Raw genomic sequence first — 20287 nt, forward strand, 5'->3', positions numbered from 1 at the left:
CAGACATGAAAACAGTTTTAAACATTTTCCTCCAGATTTATTAAAATGCTATTAATGAGTCATTGATCCTGAGAGCTGCTCACAACAAACAGAGTTGAGGTGAAACTCTGGGATTCTGGTGTGTCAACAGTTTTGTGTGTTCAGTGGCGAGTTCATCGACCCCGAAGACCAGCAGAGCCCCGAGGATCGGATCAGGTCCACAGAGACTCCACATCAGAGACAAACCTGACAACCAGCCGCAGACGAAACGAACAGCAGAGATTAAAACGAACTTAACTTCAGCCTCCAGATCAACCGAAAGGTAAGAAGTGATTGATGTTCACAGGACCGATGGTTCTCATGTCGGAGGGTTCAGACCGGACCATCGGCTCAACGACGACATGGATCAGTTCTCAGTCTGAGGTTTTGTTCTTTTGTTCTTCATCTTCAACACTCAAGTTTTCACTGAATGTATTTCAGGTTTCAAATGTAAATAATTCTATTTGAGGCAGAACATGTGACTGAAACAGGAAGTAGTTTTATATTGAAGGGATCCATCCTGTCGGTTGATCGGCTGAAAATAGTCCCCAACAAACTCACCAAATCCTCCTGTTGGTGAACGATAAAGCCTCAGTGAGCAGCTGTTCAAGGAAATGACTGAACTTTATAAACATGAAAGGATAAGAAGGAACCGACCCGCTTCACATGGAGCCAGAAGTTCTGTGACAGGACAAAAACTTCAGAACAACCAAAGAAGAAGGAACACACGAATCAGACCAAGATTATTAAAAGACTGACGTTTCTACATGCTATGAGTCTTCATCAGAGTGTTGGGTTCCCTTAGGGTTCTGTTGTTGGTCCCTTTCACTGGTGGGGTTCCTCATGGTTCTGTTGTTGGTCCCTTTCACTGGTGGGGTTCCTCATGGTTCTGTTGTTGGTCCTCTCTTACTTGTTGCTTTCTGAACAGGAGCCTGAGGAACCCAACAAGTAATAATTGACTGTCATCTGGTTAATCATCTTGAACACACAAAACCTGTTTGTTGGTCTTGTTGACATCCTGCTGTGTGTCCAGGTGTTCCAGGTGTTCCAGGTGTACCAGGTGTTCCAGGTGTTCCAGGTGTACCAGGTGTTCCAGGTGTGTGTGGGGACATTCAGCATCATGGCGGTGTGCCTGCAGGTTGTGGGTCTGGTCCTGGGCGTGGTGTCCTGGTGTCTGCAGTCCAGCTGTACCTCCTCTCAGGTGTGGAAGGTGAGGAGTCAGGCGGAGTCGATCTCCAGCAGTCAGTGGCAGTATGAAGGTCTGTGGATGAGCTGTGCTGCCACTTCACTGGGCTCCATTCAGTGCAGCAAGTTCAAGACGGTGCTGGGACTGCCGGGTGAGGAGCCACTGGGTCTTACTCATTTATGTCTCAATACGTCCCAACGTTGTCCTCTCGAGGTTCTTTAACCAGAGTCTTGTTCAGAATCACTGTGTTTTACGTTCTGCTGCGTGTGATGTTCAGTCCACCTGCAGGTCTGCAGGGCTCTGATGATCCTGTCCCTGCTGGTCGGTCTGGCCTCCATCATCGTCTCTGTTCTGGGACTGAAGTGCACCAAGATCGGTAGAACCTCAGAACACGCCAAAGACCAGATCGCCCTGACCGGAGGAATCCTGTTCATCCTGTCTGGTATGAGCTGATCCGTCTGTACGACCGTTATCAGATAAACGACCGTTTGTTGATAAGAAGTCTTGTTTCCTCTTCAGGCGTCTTCACTCTGATCGCAGTCTCCTGGTACGCCGGCAGAGTCATCCAGGACTTCTACGACCCGCTTTACGGAGGAGTCAGGTCAGTCACACACTCCTCCACAGTGACATGTGTGTGTGTGACTTCCTGCTGCTAACAGTGTGTGTGTTGGTGCTGCAGGTTCGAGCTGGGTACTGGTCTGTATCTGGGCTGGGCCGCCTCCTGTCTGGCTGTCCTGGGCGGGTCGATGCTCTGCTGCTCCTGCAGGAAGACTTCACCCGTCCCCCCTGCACGGTAAACCCAGCGCAGCACACGGGATGTTGCTTCTGCTTCTCATGTGGATGATGTGCTGTTGCTGTTTAACATCACGTGTGAATCACAAACCTCATGTTTTCTCCTTCAGGCAGTTTTCATACAACTTCACGAAAACGAGTGAAGGACAGAAGATCTACCGAGCCGCTCCGGCCTCAGACAGCAGCAGCTCCAAAGCTTACGTCTGATCACTTCCTGTCTGATGGACGCAGAGAGCCGAGCACGACGTCAAACATTTTCATCACGTTGGATTATAAGAATCCTCTAACTTTTATTTTCTAAATGTAAAATTAAATGTAGTTTTTTAACTAAAGGCATTTTATTTTGAAGGGCACTCTTCCTTTGATTTATGCTCAGGTGTTTTGTATTACTGATGTGAATGTTTAACATATACAACATAAAAAGATTCTGAGTTTCATCTTGTCGACACATGTTGTAAATAAATCTTTCCTGAATCTGTAAAAGTGTTTTCATCTCTGCTTTCACAGTCAGAAACAAAAGGACACACACCACTGAAAACTCTTCAGTGCTCAGTCACATCTCATCCACACTTCAAGATATTTTGTGTCTGCTTGGTAGTACTAAAGTAGTACTTTAACTAGTTTAACTTTAGTAGTAGTACTGTAACACACTGCTGTCTGTTATCTGACTGATGTGACTGACTTGTTTCCCTGCTGTGTACCCTAAATGACTTGTAGTCATTTGTGCTCTGTGTTGAGCAGACGGTTTGACCATTACCACTGTAATCTCCATTACTACTGTCAATAAGTCATTTATTCAATTATTTGGTTCATTTCTATCTTCAGTGTGTTCATGTGATGATACTCTTTTCTTTATGTAACGTTGAACACTGTGGTGCAGTTCAGTTTTGTGTCACCAGAGGGCGACAGATTGTTATCTAAGCTGGTCTGTTGACAGCTGTGCTACAAGATCACAGACCAGAGGTGCAGGAAGTCTGTGGACATAAACCGTGAGGGAGAGAAGTCAACTACGACTCCCAGGGTGCATTTCACCAACAGCCAGCCAATCACAGAGCTTCATGTTGTGTCACTGAAGCTACAGATTAATTTATACTTACAGCAGCTCTCTGTGTGCTGAGCAGTGCTGCACACATGCTGTCAGCTCAGACTTTGAGTTTATTAAAAAGTAAAAAATTAAAAGTTACACTTCCTTTATTATTCAACTCAGTAACCATGGTGACAAGGAGGTCCTCTAAATGTATGGAGGCTGCAGAGGGACATAGTCAGTGACTACAAAAAAAAATTAAAGGGCTTGAAGGATCCAAAAAAAAAAACGAGTACATTTACTTATAGTAAGTAAATAAATAAAGAGGGAAATAATTTCAGTAATTATCAATAATACATGAAATTAAAGACAAACTAATACTGTTTCATTTACTGTTCACTTTTATTCACTCATATAGAATCTTTATTGGACACTTTCCTTCTGTACAGATTATGTTTTTACCTTTTTCTGTGAAAGCATCTGGCTTCAAATGTAACATGTAAAATACTTTTAATAAAAATACTTCAGTAAATGTAAAACTGAATTATTTCCAGTGACGAGTGTAAATGAAATGTGTTTCTGTAACCAGTGAAATGAAGCCGTTAAAGAAGGACAGGAAGTGACTCTAAAGAAAATGAAAAGGCTGTATGGATCCTAAAACTACAGAAATATACATGATTCATTCATCATCTTAATGTTTAACTCATAGTTCATATTTCAGACAGACAGGAAGCAGCTGGACGGTTTGTCTTGTTTTCTGTTCGGCCTGTTGCAGAGCAGAGCTGCAGGTTTATATTCAGTCTGACCCTGAACATCCATCATCACGTCTTAATGGAGGGAAATCGAAGCAGGCAACACGCAGAGAGACGTGTGAGGCTTTACAGCGACGAGGGAGAATTTTATATTAAACAAATACATGAAAAATGCAGTCGCTGGCTCAAGTTCAGCCTGAGTGAGGAGGCTGGAAGAACCAGGGGAGTCTGTACTGCTGAGAAAGGACGAGGTGAAGATACTGCCTGAGATAAACACTACTACGACTATTAGATGTGGTTTTTTATACAGTTAAAGGAACAGTTCACCCAAAAAGTCAAACTCAGTATCATCTCCTCCCCCCATGCTGGACTAAACAACTGAAGTAGCTGGAGACTTGATTTAAAACGGAAAAACAACCAAACAAACATCAGATGGCTCCGAACAGCTCGTCTGCTGAGATCACAGTCTGCAGAAGTTTATGATCAAAACGATTCACTACATCCATGAGTCCAAGATACATTTTCCTATTGGGGCAATGAAGTATCGTATCGTATCGTATCGTATCATATGGTATCGTATCGCATCGTATCGTATCGTATCGTATCATATCGTATCGTATTGTCGTCTTACTTCTTTAGTTCAATACACATATCATTTTACAAGTTCAAACTTTTCTGAGCTGCTTTTCTTTGATCATTTTAGGCAGAGACCAGTTAAGTTTTTAAGTAGTTTTACACAGTTGTCGGCCATATTTGACAGGTGACAGTTGTTGATTTGAGGACTCATGGGTTCCTCTGTGTTAGGGTTCGGGTTCGGGTTCAGGTTCGGGTGGGTCCACAGCTGCAGGAGTGACTGAGCAGTGGTTCAACAAAGACAGCAAACCCTAAAACTCCACCAGGGGGCGCTGCTGCTGCTGTAGTGACAGAAAAGTGACCAGTCATTAAGACCAGGGTGTGGTGTGTGTGTGTGTGTGTGTGTGTGTGTGTGTGTGTGTGTGTGTGTGTGTGTGTGTGTGTGTGTGTGTGTGTGTGTGTGTGTGTGCTGGGGGTCGACACTGGGGGGAGGAAGAGGAAAAGATGACCATTTCCTGCTGCAGCTAGAAAATAAAACAAACAGGAAACAAGGAGCAGAACTCCCAGAGCTCAACAAGGAGCTGGAGCGAGACAGAATCAGCGGCAGGAGAACCAGGAGAGGAGACGGAGGAACGGTAGAACCCAACAGAACCCAGGAGAACATCTGACAGAGCAGAGGAGGACAGAACCTGCAGCAGATCTTCAGATCAGGAAGGAGCAGAAGAACCGTCTGCAGGAACATCAGCTGTTTATTTGATAACAGAACACAGCAGAGACAACCAGTAGAACCAGAACCAGGACTGCAGCTCACTGTGGAGTACAAACAACCTGCAACACACACACACACACACACACACACACACTGTGGCAGAGATGTCACGGTCCTGAGGAGACGGTGGATGATCACCTTTATTCTACACAAACAGAAGAAACAGGTAAGAGCTGCTTATTTAACCTGTGTGTGTGTGTGTGTGTGTGTGTGTGTGTGTGTGTGTGTGTGTGTGTGTGTGTGTGTGTGAGTCTCAGACGTGAGGTTCTGGACTCTGTGGGTTGAATGAGACATTAAAACAGAAGTTATGAACTTTGCGTCTGGGTGTTTTTGCTGTTGATGACCTGTGACATCAGAACGTCTCTGAGAACCTGGGGGACGTCCGTCCGGGACGTCTCCAGCGTTCAGAGACAGAACAGTGTGTGGTTGATGTGGAGAGATGGAGACGGACACTGTGTCCATCTTTATTCACATGTCTGTTGGATCAGTCACGGCCGGTCCAACACCGAGGCTTCGTCCTCCACACTGGACCTTTAACAGTAACAGAAGTTCAGAATCGTCCGTCTGCTTCAGAGATGAAAGACAAACATGATAATCTGACGTTAAACATGTTTTTATGATCGTCTGCAGTTCAGCTTCATCTACACTGAGAAATCACAGGAAGACATGAAGTCAACTTCCTTCAGACGTAACTTTAAACTCTTTAAACTTTTAATCTCATGTTGGTGATGAATCGTTCTTCAGCCTCACTGAGCTCGTTGGTTTCCTCCTCGTCTGCTGCGTCGCCTCCTCGTGTTCAACGTCAGGCTCGTTAAAACGTTTCCAGCAGCTCATCGTTCAGGCGGCGCTGAAGGAGGTGTTGATGGAGCTAGGCTAACAGTTTCCCCCTGCTTCCAGTCTTTATGCTAAGCTAGGCTAAACAGGCCTCTCTCTATACTGAACAAGAAGTGTGTGTGTGTGTGTGTGTGTGTGTGTGTGTGTGTGTGTGTTCTCAGGCCGAACCTTCATTTTCTGTTGAGTTACTGTGAAGTGAGGAGCCCCAGTGCATGCTGGGAGGAAGTCATTATGATGTAATCGATGCAGTCAGAGCTCACTTCCTGTTCCAGGACGACAACATCCAGTCTGTCTTTACTGTATTTCTTTACATACAGGAAGTGATTACGTCTCGCTCATCATTTTGCCCTGAGCGTCGACTCTCAGGCTTCACGCTGCTCCGTCGTCTTGGTGAATGTCGGCGGCGTCACTACCTGATGTGAGCGATGTCACTGCACCAGCTGGACAAACCTCACACAGAAATATAGTGAAACTTTCGTTTGTGAAGTTAACTTATGATTTTGCTTATAACGAATATTTCGGACAGCTGTGTTTGGTTGCCTCTGTTAGCGTAGCATATTTATTTATGTTCTAATTATTTATTGTGGACAATGTGGAAGATGCGGACGTAGTCGTGCACGTGCTTCTGACAGAGTTATTTAATTTTCTGGTCAATATTTTAATTTTTCAGTTAATATTTTGTAGAAAGGGAAAAAGCTCAGCTGTGTTTGTAGTGAAGCTGCTTTAACGTCACAAAGAATCAATGAAGGAAACTAAAAGAGATTCAAGCTTTAATCTGCTTTTCTTTCATTTATCACAAAACAACAAAGACAAACTGGACTCGTGAGCCGACAGACTGACAGCTGAAAGTAAAGAAGTACATTGAGTAATCAGAGTAAATCTGCTCCGTCAGCAGAGTTTAAAATAAGAGTTATGATCTTTGTTTCATTTCTGAACTCAGAGCAGCTGAACATGAAACCAGCGACAGCAGCAGAATAAATCCATCACTTCTCGTTCTGTGACCCGCTGACCCGACAGCACCAGAAACACTTCATGAATCTGCTGAGTCAGAACTTTCTGTGAACACAACCCAAAGTCAACGACTTCAACAGAAATCAAAGAACCAAGTCATCATGTTTCAGAGCAGCAGGTTGTTCTGAAATCAGTTCAGAGATTTTATTTTAAATCTTAACGAAATGTTTCAGTCTGTTTTCATTTATGTACAATTTTCTCTTTGGTACAAAAAACTTCAGGATCCGTTACAGATACGAGTAAAGACGAGGACGACTCCTCAATATATTGATCTAAAGATGCTACAGTCAGCACACACACCTGTACACAACCTGTACACACACCTGTACACACACCTGTACACAACCTGTACACACACCTGTACACACACCTGTACACAGCAGCTGTGTGTTTTGTCTCAGTGGTGTTGCCGTACTCTCTCAGAAGCTGCTGCTGCCGTCTCTTTATTTCATGACTGTGGAGAAAACACTGGTTATTCTCTCTCATTAGTTCTCAGTCGTCACGAAGCTGCAGTTTGTTCATCAGATCGATCAGCTGATCTGATGTTTGATCACTAACACGTCGTCATCACTGAACGACTGAGTGAGCCGATCGTCAGCGTCACAGGCTGGTTCAGGGTCAGGAACAAACCTGCGTACGTGACGCAGCTTCAGACTGACTCATCCATGACCTCAGGTCTCACTCTGGACCTGAACGCGTCTCAGGTCTCACTCTGGACCTGAACGCGTCTCAGGTTTCACTCTGGACCTGAACGCGTCTCAGGTCTCACTCTGGACCTGAACGCGTCTCAGGTCGCCTCCGTCCTCGTCTCTGTACGAACTCTTCACCTCACTTCCTTCTTTGCTGCTGTAATATTTAATACAGCCACCAGAGGTCGCCGCCTGACATGAAGCGTAAATATAAGTTGTAATAAGCTTCTTTTAACCCATATTTTTTAATTTGTTCACCTTCATCAGGCTGAAAATAAAAATAACAACATGTTGGTCAGTTAGATTTAAGAGGAAACCTGACAGGAAACAGTCAGAGAGGTTCAGGGTGAAGAAGAAGAAGGACGACCCTGAGAGGTTCTGTTGGACCATCAGTCATTTAGAGCTGTGTGTGTGTGTGTGTGTGTGTGTGTGTGTGTGTGTGTGTGCGTGTGTGTGTGTGTGTGCAGTTATCTGACAGAAGCAGCGACAGATTGTGGAGAGAGAGCGATATCAGATGTCACACTCACTCAGTCTGTGTTGGAGACAAACAGGCGGCCATGTTGGGAATGTTGTCTTTTCTCACTGTTTGGTCTCTTAGCGGCTTCTTACAGCTCAGGACGACGAGACGAGTCGTCCATGTTTGTAACTTAAACAGACAGGTAGCTTTAGTTACTAGTTACTGTCCAGATTACCTTCCTGTCCAGTGAAAACCACGTATCTCCAGATGTGTTGATGCTGAACGATCAGCTGGAGGGTTCATCACCACGGAGATGACAACACGCCCTCACACACGTTCTGATGATAAAACAGTGGCTGTCATCTCTTTTTCATTTCATGGATAAAAACGTGACGACCTCAGTGTGATGTAGAAACTGTGATGTGAGCGGTCGGTCGGCAGGTTTTGTAGACAGCATGATGGTGAGAGGAAACACGGATCAACAGGGGAACAGATTCTGACACGACACCGGAGCGCTCTCCATCCACTGAACGCCATCTTGTTTCACCTCGTGTCCGTCTCCCGCGTCATCAGCGGCTTCTGCTTTGAGCGGCGGCTCCAGTTGTTCCCTCGTAAAGGTGCGTTCACACCGGACCTTTTATTTTTGTCGCTGGCGACAAGTTTACATATTAAGTTAATGCAAACGAGCGACTGAGCGGTTAATCGCTCAGGCGAAATGTCGCTGGGGCTCTGAGCGACAGCGTCCGAGCGACGGAGCGAAAAAACGCTCTGTCGCTCGAGTTGAGAAACCCCAACTCTCTGGCCGTCAGTCGCTTGTCGCTCAGCGCTGACTGGCTGCCGTAATCTATATGTAGGCCTAATTATGACAACTACTGAAACCATGTAAACGTAATACAACTCCACCGGTCCGGAAGAGCAAAGCCGGCTTTACGTTGACACACACAAACACACCCACACACACACCGGAGACAAATGGCCAGGTGCTCCTCAGCTGGGATGGAGCGCCTGTAGTTGGTGTCCAACCGGGCAATTCCTGCCTCCGATTCTCGCCAACAGCTCGTCAAACTGGGCCGTTGTCAGCCGCGTATACCGTTGAAAACGGGAAGAAATGAGCACCTCCGAGCGACGTGAAATTCACTGGAATCGCTTGAATGACGTTATCAGAGCGATCTGTTGAATTGTGCCGACGAGCGACTGCAGCTGAGCAACCGAGCGATTTTTTTGGAGCGACATGAGCGACAGCGACAAAAATAAAAGGTCCGGTGTGAACGCACCTTTACCTGTGGATGGTGACCGGGGAATATGATGACTCTTCCTGTGTTCAGGTGCCCCGACCAGGTGATGACTGCTGTAACCATGACGACAGAACACCACAAAAAGCTGATGTCATCCTGCTGAACCTGATGTCTGCGTGTTGTTCAGTTTGATTATCTGTGAAAATCATCAGCAGGGAGGTGAAGGGGTGTGTGTGTGTGTGTGTGTGTGTGTGTGTGTGTGTGTGTGCGTGCGTGCGTGCGTGCGTGCGTGCGTGCGTGCGTGTGTGTGTGCGTGTGTGTGTGTGCGTGTGCTTGTGTGTGTGTGTGTGTGTGTGTGTGTGTGACCTGTGTTGAAAGCAGTCAAAAGAGTTAATGAGTGTTGTGTCAGCTCTTTTGTGAGGTGTGTGTTTACTAGCTGACTGACCGATGACTCCCAGCCACAGGAATGTAGTCACACACACACACACACACACACACACACACACACACACTTTGTAATAATGTCCTTGGTGAATGAAAAGGGATTTTTTTTCTGCTCAGGGAAACGATTCTGAGGCAGATTATAAAAAAGGAAAAGTAACAGGAAGTAGTTTGACATTGAAACACAGAGTGAGGCTGAGCCTTTAACCAGACCAGGACCAGAAGAGACCAGGAGGGACCAGGAGGGACCAGAAGCGACCAGGAGGGACCAGAAGAGACCAGGAGGGACCAGGAGGGACCAGAAGAGACCCTCTTTGTTCTGTTGTTACCATAAAACTCTCTCATATATAAAATGAGGCCTGCAGCACGTAAACGTTCACATATGATAAGAGGCTGTTTGAAACAGCAGATGTGGTTTAATTGATCTCAGAATGAATCTACAGTTGTTCAGTCGATACATTTGATCTGATGTGAAAAGACGTTATTTACCCTTTTTAAATCTTCACTGTAGCTGCTAAGCTAAAAGCGTTAGCGACCGCATGTTGAGGGTTTAAATGACATCTCCTCAGATCAGTCTCATCTCGGAGCGTCTGCAGACTGTGATCACAGCAGACGAGCTGTGTGGAGACATCTGATGTTTCTCTGGTTGTTTTTTTTACTCCATAAATCTGCGCAGAAATCCTTAAAACAGGCGCTCCTCACAGGTGCAGAACTTGCCTTAGAAACATCATGTTTTTAAGTTTCCTTCAGTATCGCAGTGATCCAGTGATCGTTGTCTGTACATCCACAGGTTCACTGCTAACAGGAAGTGCTGACAGCTGATTCGGCAAAGTTTTAATGGAGTTTTGGAGTATTTTTTTTTTTTGCAATGCTGTTTTGCTGTGAAGCTCCAGAAATGTTTTGTGGACTACAAAACTGCATTTAAATTTTTTTTTGGTGAACTGTTCCTTTAAGTGTCGGAGCAGCATAAACAACTGAAGACGTGTGTTGAGCCAAAGTAATGTTTTCAAACTAGTTGTTGTGCTGTGCCTTTAAGAGTTAACAGCAGACTGTGACGGCTCAAACTGCTGCTGCTGAATAAAAGTTACAAAAGGTTTTTAAAAAGGAAGATGGACGTGTTTTGGTTCCTTTTTAGCAATAGGTTTCATTTCAACAAGTTATGAAAATGTAAAACAAGGGAAACTTGCAGCTGAGCTCGCATAAATAAAAATAAAAAATCACTTTAACTTGTCGTTGCGACACTCCTATAATGATTTCGACATTTCCGACCGCACCTGAACGCATCATATTGGGCATTTTCCCCCTGCGGTTTGCCTGAAGGCTGCAGTCCGGAGCAGACAGGCGGACAGTCAGGAGCAGACAGGCGGACAGTAGGGACCGTACAGGCGGACAGTCAGGAGCAGACAGGCGGACAGTCCGGAGCAGACAGGCGGACAGTAGGGACCGTGCAGGCGGACAGTCAGGAGCAGACAGGCGGACAGTCCGGAGCAGACAGGCGGACAGTAGGGACCGTGCAGGCGGACAGTAGGGACCGTGCAGGCGGACAGTCAGGAGCAGACAGGCGGACAGTCCGGAGCAGACAGGCGGACAGTAGGGACCGTGCAGGCGGACAGTCAGGAGCAGACAGGCGGACAGTAGGGACCGTACAGGCGGACAGTCAGGAGCAGACAGGCGGACAGTCCGGAGCAGACAGGCGGACAGTAGGGACCGTGCAGGCGGACAGTAGGGACCGTGCAGGCGGACAGTCAGGAGCAGACAGGCGGACAGTAGGGACCGTGCAGGCGGACAGTAGGGACCGTGCAGGCGCAGACAGGCGGACACTCAGGTCTCCGCCGGTCAGTGAAGCAGCAGCCGGAGCTCCGCGTCTCTCCGTGAACACCTCACCGTGTGTCCGCCGCTTGTGACGCCTCAGTCGGCTTCTGATGACAGTTTGAGCCGCTGATCAGCCACCATGAGTCCCAGCTGTGAGTACTGATGATGATGACGGTGATGATGATGATGATGATGATGATGATGATGGGGAAACTGTTCATTAACTCGTTTAATCTGCAGAAGACGTGAGTCTGGATCATGTCTGTGGATGATGTGTTCAGGTGAAGTGTCTTAATCTGGATTATTCTCTTGTAACTGTTCTGAAGCGCAGAGACACAAAATGTCTGAACTAAACTCAGGAACGTGTGAACAATGAAAAGTCACACTTGAGGAGCTGAAACTGACTTTTTGGTGAATTTTGCATGAAAACTGATAAAAACTCAAAGTATGTTTCAGATTTTCTTGCTCCTTGCTGCAGTTAAAGTGTGTTAAAGTGTGTTGAAGTGTGTTAAAGTGTGTTAAAGTGTGTTAAAGTGTGTTAAAGTGTGTTGAAGTGTGTTAAAGTGTGTTAAAGTGTGTTGAAGTGTGTTGCTCATGTAGAGCTTTAGTTTCCTCGTGTTTGAGACAGTCTGACCTGCAGGTCTGAAGGTCAGAGGTCAGCTGTGTCGGTGTGAATGTGACTCATCAGCTCGTCGTGTCTCTGAAGCTGCTTGGAGGCTTCAGGATCGCTGACTCTGCAGTTTGTCTCTGATGCTGCTGCTCAGTGGAGGCACACGGTGCGTTTGAGGCAGCAGGAAATGTCACTGATTAACTGAGAGTGTTGTCCCATGAATAAAGAGCAGGGAGAGTTGGTTCTGGTCCAGAGTCAGGCTGACGAGTCGGGCCTGAACTGAGTGTTTCTTCATATTAACTGAACGTTTCCTTCTCTGCAGAGACTTTTAGCCTCTTTCAGCTCCTGGTTTTGGTTCAGTGTCCAAATCAGTGTATATAATCGGACCGGTCCTCCATGTCGTGGTTCTGCTCTCGTTGTTCTTCATTGATCATATTCAAACGGCGGCCATTTTCCTCTGACGTCTCTCTCCGGCGGGAGGCTCAGAGAAAACTGAGCAGTCGTCGTGGTTTCACAGCTTCTGATCGATCAGCACCCTAAAAGACAAAGACGGTGAATCTGTAGAAAGACACTGGGACGTATTCGACAGTAAAACAACGTTTTATTACCCGTTAGCTTCTGTAAGATAACAGCTAACGTTAGCATTCGACCACTTCACTTTGAGAGTGTTACAGGCTGCAGCAGGACGACTCCGTTCATTCTGACGTCACCAGGAGAACAGAGATTATTACTGTCGTCATCAATACGTCTGACGCTCGTTCTCTTTAATAATCCATAATAAGTCCGAACTGAGATGTTAATCGATGAATCAGCGTTAAAACTGTAACAGATTAAAATGTATTCATGTAGAAAAACATCAGGAAGTAGTTTTATTGAGTGAACAGCTGATGGAGCTCTGCAGTTGAGATCTGACGTAGTCGCTGGGCTCCTGACCTGCTGGTGAACAGGTAACTGACCTCCATCATGCTTCATATATTCGTTATCAATGATTCATCAGTAGCGAGTGTTGAAGCAGCCGACTGTCCGTTAAAGACGTCGCCGAAGATTTACATCGAGTCTGAACAGCAGCTGAAAGATGCTGAGTCGTCACTTTCATTTTATTTGTTCACAACTTTAATTAACACGAAGCAACAACTGTGTTAATGTCACAACAAGACGTCAGAGAAAATATGAGATTTAATATTCTAATAAACACACAACTCCTCATCACTCTTCTTCTTCTCCTCCTTCTTCTTCTCCTCCTTCTTCTTCTTCTCCTCCTCCTTCTTCTTCTCCTCCTTCTTCTTCTCCTCCTTCTTCTTCTTCTTCTCCTCCTTCTTCTCCTTCTTCTTCTTCTCCTTCTTCTTCTTCTCCTTCTCCTTCTTCTTCTTCTTCTCCTTCTCCTTCCTCCTCCTCACTCAGACTGAAACATGATGTATGTTATAAAGTTAATTAATCAGAGAACCATGAACTGACTCTGTTCCACTTCCTGTTGAACGATGAACAAAAGTTCAGTTTCTTTTCTTGTCTTTGACCTCTGAAGTGTTTTTACAAAACTTGAAATGACACAAAGAGAGAAAGAAACACACACACACACACACATACACACACTCACACACTCAGACGTCGGTCAGTTGAAGAGTTACTGATCATCAGAGGTAATAAAACAGAGTCATGATGGAAATAACAGACGGTCACACCCTGATCCACTTTATGAGCCCGGCAGCCTTCAGACACAGCCGGACCTGTACTGCAGTACCTGTACTCACACACACTCTGACAGTACTTGAAAACGTCACCAGAGTAGAAGTATGTAAGCTGTTGAACAGGAAGTAGTTTTATATGTTTCTGTGAACTGATGAAATATAAAACTCAGATTTATTAAAAACCTGTTCAGCGACTCTGCAGGTGAAGCTGCTGATGATGCAGCTTCAGGTGTTTGTGTTCAGCTCTGATGTCGTTGAAGTCATCAGATGTGTTGCAGCAGATCGTCCTGAACAGACCGAAGACACGAGACCTCCGGTTCTCCCAGAGTCCCCAAAACACACTGCAGTACTGAACAAACTGCTTAGATTCATTCACTGACTCCAGCTACAACAATGCACAGAGGTGGAGCTAAAGCTAAAGCTAACAAGCTATCAGTGTGAAGAGTTAAACCCAAACAGACTGAAGACAGCGAGAAACACCAGCTGGTCTTTGGGCTGAACTCCATATTCAGCATCCGGTTCTGTTCCAGGTTTCTTCCTGGTAAAGGCAGTTTGTTTTAGACCTGCCTGATTGATTGATTGATTGATTGATTGATTGATTGATTGATGAGTCACTTAGGGGATTAGAAGTGTCACATTCAAAATGACGGAAATAAACAAAATAAGCTGATTGTCCTGGAGCATGTGGTCGACCAGGCTTCCCTCTGACTGAAGTCAGCACTCACCAGAGACTCTGTTTCTTTCTCTTCTCCTTCCTGTCTTTAATTTCTCTGTACGCTCATGAAGTAAAGAAGGTTTCCCTCCATCCGGCCGTCAGATAAGCAATTACAGATCATTGCTGTAGACTTCCGCTCCCCTGCAGCTCGTTGCTAACGACCAGTGGAGACGTGACAGTGAAGAAAAATCCACTTTTTAATCCCAAAAGTGTAAAAAAACAAACTGTCCTCGACTCGGCCGGCTCCAGCTGCTGTCTGCTGACGCTTGTTAAACTGCAACACCGGCGTCTGTCCCTCACCTCCCGTCTGTCAGTCCAGTTAACAGCACAGACAGATTATGTGACTGACATTTGTATCAAAAACTGAGAGGTGAAGATCAGTGACAGTTCAAAGAGGCCACGCCCCCTAATAATACATCACTTTCAGCCTTAATATGATTTAAAGCAGTGATGAAGGGATCAATTATCTACAGGAACCAGCTGTAAACATGGTTTTATTTTCTGATTGTTTCTGATTGTTTCTGATTGTTTCTGGGCTTTTGGGGATCGACTGTTTTGTGCAGAATTTAAACTCACCTGGTTCAGTTTCATTATAAGATGCAGAGGACATGACGTCTGCAGCTCTGACTGTTTGAGGTTATTGATTATAAGCTGACATGTTTAATTATTAAATAAATAACAGCGTGTCATCAGTCAGCTCCAACAGTTGATCTTTTTCGTTGCCTCACATTAAAATAAATATTCCAGACTGTTTGTTGACATCTAACAGGAACATTTCGTCATTTTCTGACATTTTATAGACACAATTTTAATACATTGAAACTGAATATGAAAATTGTTCCAACATCTTCCCAGAACACAACAGAACAGTTCTTAGGCATTAGTGTGCAGCTTCATTAATCAGCTGTGAGTGGGTCCACATGTTCTTCGTCTTCGGGTCTGCAGAACTTCTCCTCTCCGGCTGAATTCTTGCTCTTTGTCTCGGTCCTGTGACCTCTCTGCTGTCCCAGCTGCAGTGAAGCGTCCACTCAACATTCCTCCGAGCAGGGAAAAGATAATATTACATTTTTCTCTAACAGCTGTTTTCTCTCACCACGGTGCTGAGTCGACAGTTTTTCCTTAATGAAAGACAGATGCAGCGTGGGTAACTGTGACCTCACTCTGGTATCTGATAGCTGGATTAGTTTCTGTCCTTCTGCCTCATCACTCCTCTCTCTCCACCTGACTCTGCCTGCAGGCACACTTATCATTATTATTATCATTATTATCATTATTATTATCATTATTATCATTATCAGCCGCTCCCTCGTCCTGATCCTGGTGACCATGTAAAACAGATAATCAATAATCAGTGATCGGCTCCACTGAGTGATGACATCACAGAGAGGTGGCTGATGGGACTTTGGAGCCATTAAAGTTCTTTTTATCAGAGCGGCTCGACTCGCATCAATCATCTACTCTGATGGTGTTCAAACACTCAGTCCGACCTCTCGGGTGGTTTATTGTGTTAAACTGTTGATGCGACTTTGAGTTAAAAACCTAAAAACCTGCAGGAGAAATGCAGCTGTTTCATAAAATTACAGATGTATAGATGATACTTTATTGATCCTGAGGGAGACGTAGACGTCCAGCAGCTCATACGACACATTAAAGCAAACGTATAATGACACAAATAATAAAAGAGTGTAAAGAGAAACAAACACATGAGTGAAGTGATCGTGTCGCCACCAGAACTGCTAACTGTGAACAGAACGAGCAAACTGAGGTATTTTATCTATACCGGGGTTCAACAGGTACTGCTGATTGAAGTGTTTAAAGGAGCAGTCTGTAGTTCTGCTGAAGAAATGTTAATGAGCAGAGAAAGATCCTCATTGGCTGCTGAATAAACTAAATAAACAAACTGACCTTAAAGGACAACACAATTTATACTGTTTTACTTTGTTTATATGTGGCGGACCCTGCCACCTTTCTAGCTTCAGACAGTGTTCTGGGACCTGATTTTCCTCTGAGAGCAGCTCGTTCATTCACTGATGGAGACAGTTTGTATTATTACCTCATTAATATTGTAAATATTAAAATTCTGACTTTGAATTTCTTCTTTAAAACTACAGACTGCTCCTTTAAAGTTGAAACAAGAAGAATACAATAATTAAACACAAACTGAGATATGAATATTAACAGAAACAGATCTGTTGTGTGTGTCCGTGTTGTGCTCTTATTTTGAAATCCTGCTGTGTTGTTATTGGGTTTTGTGTGATGAGGTCGTTGAGTTGTTTCTTCATGAGTGATGATGCAGCAGCTGAGTTTGGCCTCCGGGCTTTAATTTTTCACATCTGCTTTTATTTTGATAAGCTGAAGGATCTCTCTGCTTCCTGCTTCTTGCCTCACAGGATTAAGTTGAAGTTGAACATTTGGTAACGTTTCTGCCTCCGAGGATTGTGGGTCTGTGCCATCGTGTCTCAGTCTGTGCTGAGTCTACAGGCTAACGTGTTGGGCGGATGGATACGCTGAGAAATAGTTCCAGCTGATCTGTGTTCGGCTCACTGCCTCAGTTTTGTTCCTGAAATCTGTCTTTGAATCAAAACGTGGCTGTTTGTGTGGCAGGAAGGCTCTGAAGAAAGACACAGATGCATTATGGGAAAACTGTTTTAGAAAACTGATTTTAATCGTCAGCGACAACAAAACCCTGTTAGTCTGAAAGTTATGACCTCCAGTGGAGTCGCGTTTTCACCTGAGTCTGTTGGTTGGTTGTTTTGTTGGTTTGTTGGTTTGTTGTTTTGTTGGTTTGTTGTTTTGTAGGTTTGTTGTTTTGTTGTTTTGTTGGTTTGTTGTTTTGTTGGTTTGTTGGTTTGTTGTTTTGTTGGTTTGTTGTTTTGTTGGTTTGTTGGTTTGTTGTTGGTTTGTTGTTTTGTTGGTTTGTTGGTTTGTTGTTGTTTTGTTGTTTTGTTGGTTTGTTGTTTTGTTGGTTTGTTGTTTTGTTGGTTGGTTGTTTTGTTGGTTGGTTGGTTTGTTGTTTTGTTGGTTTGTTGGTTTGTTGTTGTTTTGTTGTTTTGTTGGTTTGTTGGTTTGTTGTTGGTTTGTTGTTTTGTTGTTTTGTTGGTTTGTTGTTTTGTTGGTTTGTTGGTTTGTTGTTTTGTTGGTTTGTTGTTTTGTTGGTTTGTTGGTTTGTTGTTGGTTTGTTGTTTTGTTGGTTTGTTGGTTTGTTGTTGGTTTGTTGTTTTGTTGTTTTGTTGGTTTGTTGTTTTGTTGGTTTGTTGTTTTGTTGGTTGGTTGTTTTGTTGGTTGGTTGGTTTGTTGTTTTGTTGGTTTGTTGGTTTGTTGTTGTTTTGTTGTTTTGTTGGTTTGTTGTTTTGTTGGTTTGTCAGCAGGATTACACAGAAACTACTGAACAGATTTCCACCAAACTCAGATGGACGATGAGTCTCGGCCCAGAACAGGCCCATGAGCTTCTGGTGCTGATCCTTGTAAAGGACCAGATCCAGGAGATTTACTCAGTTCGGGTGCTTTAGATATTTATGTGACATATTTCTCAGAGAATAATCAAGTCAGGCATTTTTAAGTGGACGAGTGAGAACGATCTGATGCAGATCCAAAGAAAAATGTGGATGTACAGTGGGTTGAAATATGTCTGGTATTGGGTCAGACTGCCGGGCCTGACAGTGACGTCCTGTGATCGATGGGAGCAGAAGGTCTGAGTCAGCTGATCAGTGACCGCAGCTGCAGACACACTGACGTCCTCTGTCCGTCTGAAACACAGCAGACGTGTTTCTACATCAAACTGTCGCTTATCATTCCAACCATTCACCAGCACACTGTGTACACACAACACTGTGTGTGTGTGTGTGTGTGTGTGTGTGTGTGTGTGTGTGTGTGTGTGTGTGCATGAGTCAGACGTTGAGATGGCAGCTCCTGCTGATGCCAGATCACAGCAGTCAGTCCACCTTGTTTTAGTTTTGGTGAGTTTGAGTGTTGTTGTACTTAAGTATCAAAAGCAATGATGGAATGTAATCAATTACATTTATTTGATTATGTTAGTTGGTTACTTTACAGATTACATCCTGCAGAGCCACAGAAGAACATTTTTAAACACGTTCAGTTTGACTTTACTTGTACTGTTTTTTACTAAAGTACATTTAAATCCAGAAAAGCTCTTTTGATCGAACGTACGACTCGAGTACAAGTCTTAAAGTATCTGATATTAAATGTACTGAAGTATCACAATTAATTTACAGGCAATAAATGTAAAAAAAAATAACCCTGTCCCTTAAAATTGAGCCACTTTGGCTCAGATGCAGCATGTAATCTGAAAAGTAACTAGTTACTTATGTTGTCAAATAAATGTAGTGGAGTAAAAGTATAACCAGAAAATGGAAGAAAAGTAAAGTACAAGTACCTCAGAACTGTACTTGAGTAAATGTACTCAGTTACATTAGGTACATCACAGGCGTCCTGAGTGAACTCTTCAGTTTTATAACGTATAGAAACGTGTCGTTCGTCAGCAGCTGCAGGAAACAAAGATAAAGCGGAGCAGCAGGTCGTCGATCAGCTGTCAGACTTTATTAAAAATGATTCCTGTTTTTATTTTTGGGCCGACTGACTGTCCTCACTGTTTCCCTCAGCTCATCCATCAGCTGATTATCTGCAGCCATCAGTCATGAAACGCTCGCTGAGCAGCCGCGTGGAGGTCGAGGCCGAGCCCTCTGATTGGATATCGGCTTCTCTTCCTGTTTGTGTTTCGTGACGTTTAGAAGTCGCGACCTTCACATGACGGATAAATGTCATGTTGAACGTGTCCACATGAGACACACACACACACACACACACACACACACACACACACACACACACTGCTTTTTAAAGGAGCAGTTCACCCAAAGAAAAAGTAAACTTGTTGCTTTTTGAAAGTTTTGCTGTGAAGCTCTTCAGCCGACTCGACTGCACGTTGAGGATTCGATCAACGTCTTTTCAGATCAGACGTGACAGAAAGCTGTTTTGTGCTTTGTCCCTCAGATTTGGTTCAGTTTCAGTGGTTGTTGAACTTTTTTGGCTTGTGACTGGATTAAACGAAGCTTTCAGCCCCTCGTCATCGTTTAATAAGAGTCAAAGTCAAAATAATTGAACTTTTAAACATTAATAATTCATAATTAAAAGACGAAGGAGAGACTTTTCTTTGACGTCTGTCTCACTGTCAGTCATCTTGTGATCACCTCGTTTTTATACCTCTGTCGTCTGTAACAAGTGACCAAAGAACTGACTGACTTGAATGAATTGCACACGACCTGCAGCACGCAGAATGAGAAATATTCATATTAATGGATTCAGTTCTCGTGATGCTTTCGGGGTGAAAACAGGAAGAACAATGTTGCCACGGATTCAGTTAGTCAGCTGAAGGCGACAACCTCAGGGTCCGTTTTTCATTGTGTAGAAGTATATTTGTTATAGTTTCCGTTTAAAGCTGTTAGCTTGTTAGCAGCAACTCATGGACGTACTGACAACGATCACTCGATTACTTTGGTACTGAAGAAACGATGAAACATGAAGATTCTCAGGGGAGTTCTGGATGGTCTTTGTCTCTGATTTCTGAGAGGATGTGTTGGATTTCATTTGCAGAGATCATGATGTTCTCGGGGAGAGTAAGTCAGCATGAATCTAAGAATGTGTTTCATGTCTGTGTTCAGAGTTAC

The 20287-nt window shown here is 44.2% G+C and overlaps 2 protein-coding genes across 3 annotated transcripts in view; both read left to right on the forward strand.

Annotated features, from left to right (window-relative positions):
- Nucleotides 1-1013: 1013 nt before the first annotated feature.
- LOC311255605 (claudin-1-like) lies at nt 1014-2395 on the forward strand. Its single transcript, XM_084350217.1, has 6 exons — nt 1014-1060; nt 1106-1355; nt 1482-1646; nt 1724-1805; nt 1884-1997; nt 2107-2395. The coding sequence occupies exons 2-6, from the start codon at nt 1139-1141 to the stop codon at nt 2201-2203; spliced, it is 675 nt and encodes a 224-aa protein (XP_084206343.1). The 5' UTR covers nt 1014-1060; nt 1106-1138; the 3' UTR covers nt 2204-2395.
- Nucleotides 2396-4933: 2538 nt separating this feature from the next.
- The window catches only part of exoc3l2b (exocyst complex component 3-like 2b), a 35917-nt gene continuing 20563 nt past the window's right edge, over nt 4934-20287 (forward strand). The window contains exon 1 of one of the 2 annotated variants that reach the window (XM_084350193.1): nt 4934-5280. The gene's annotated coding sequence lies outside the window, so the exon portion shown is untranslated. Of the gene's footprint in view, nt 5281-11205; nt 11746-20287 lie in introns of those variants that run through there. The other variant, XM_084350192.1, reaches the window with a different exon arrangement.

Source organism: Pagrus pagrus (genome assembly GCF_965226575.1).
Source record: "Pagrus pagrus genome assembly, chromosome: 4".
Taxonomy (NCBI): domain Eukaryota; kingdom Metazoa; phylum Chordata; class Actinopteri; order Spariformes; family Sparidae; genus Pagrus; species Pagrus pagrus.

What these genes read in the sequence shown, in the direction of transcription:
- LOC311255605 (XM_084350217.1), top strand. Translation starts at nt 1,139, where the DNA reads ATGGCGGTGTGCCTGCAGGTTGTGGGTCTGGTCCTGGGCGTGGTGTCC. An exon ending in GACGGTGCTGGGACTGCCGG is followed by an intron (nt 1,356 to 1,481) that starts GTGAGGAGCCAC and finishes TGTGATGTTCAG; the next exon opens with TCCACCTGCAGGTCTGCAGG. An exon ending in AATCCTGTTCATCCTGTCTG is followed by an intron (nt 1,647 to 1,723) that starts GTATGAGCTGAT and finishes TTTCCTCTTCAG; the next exon opens with GCGTCTTCACTCTGATCGCA.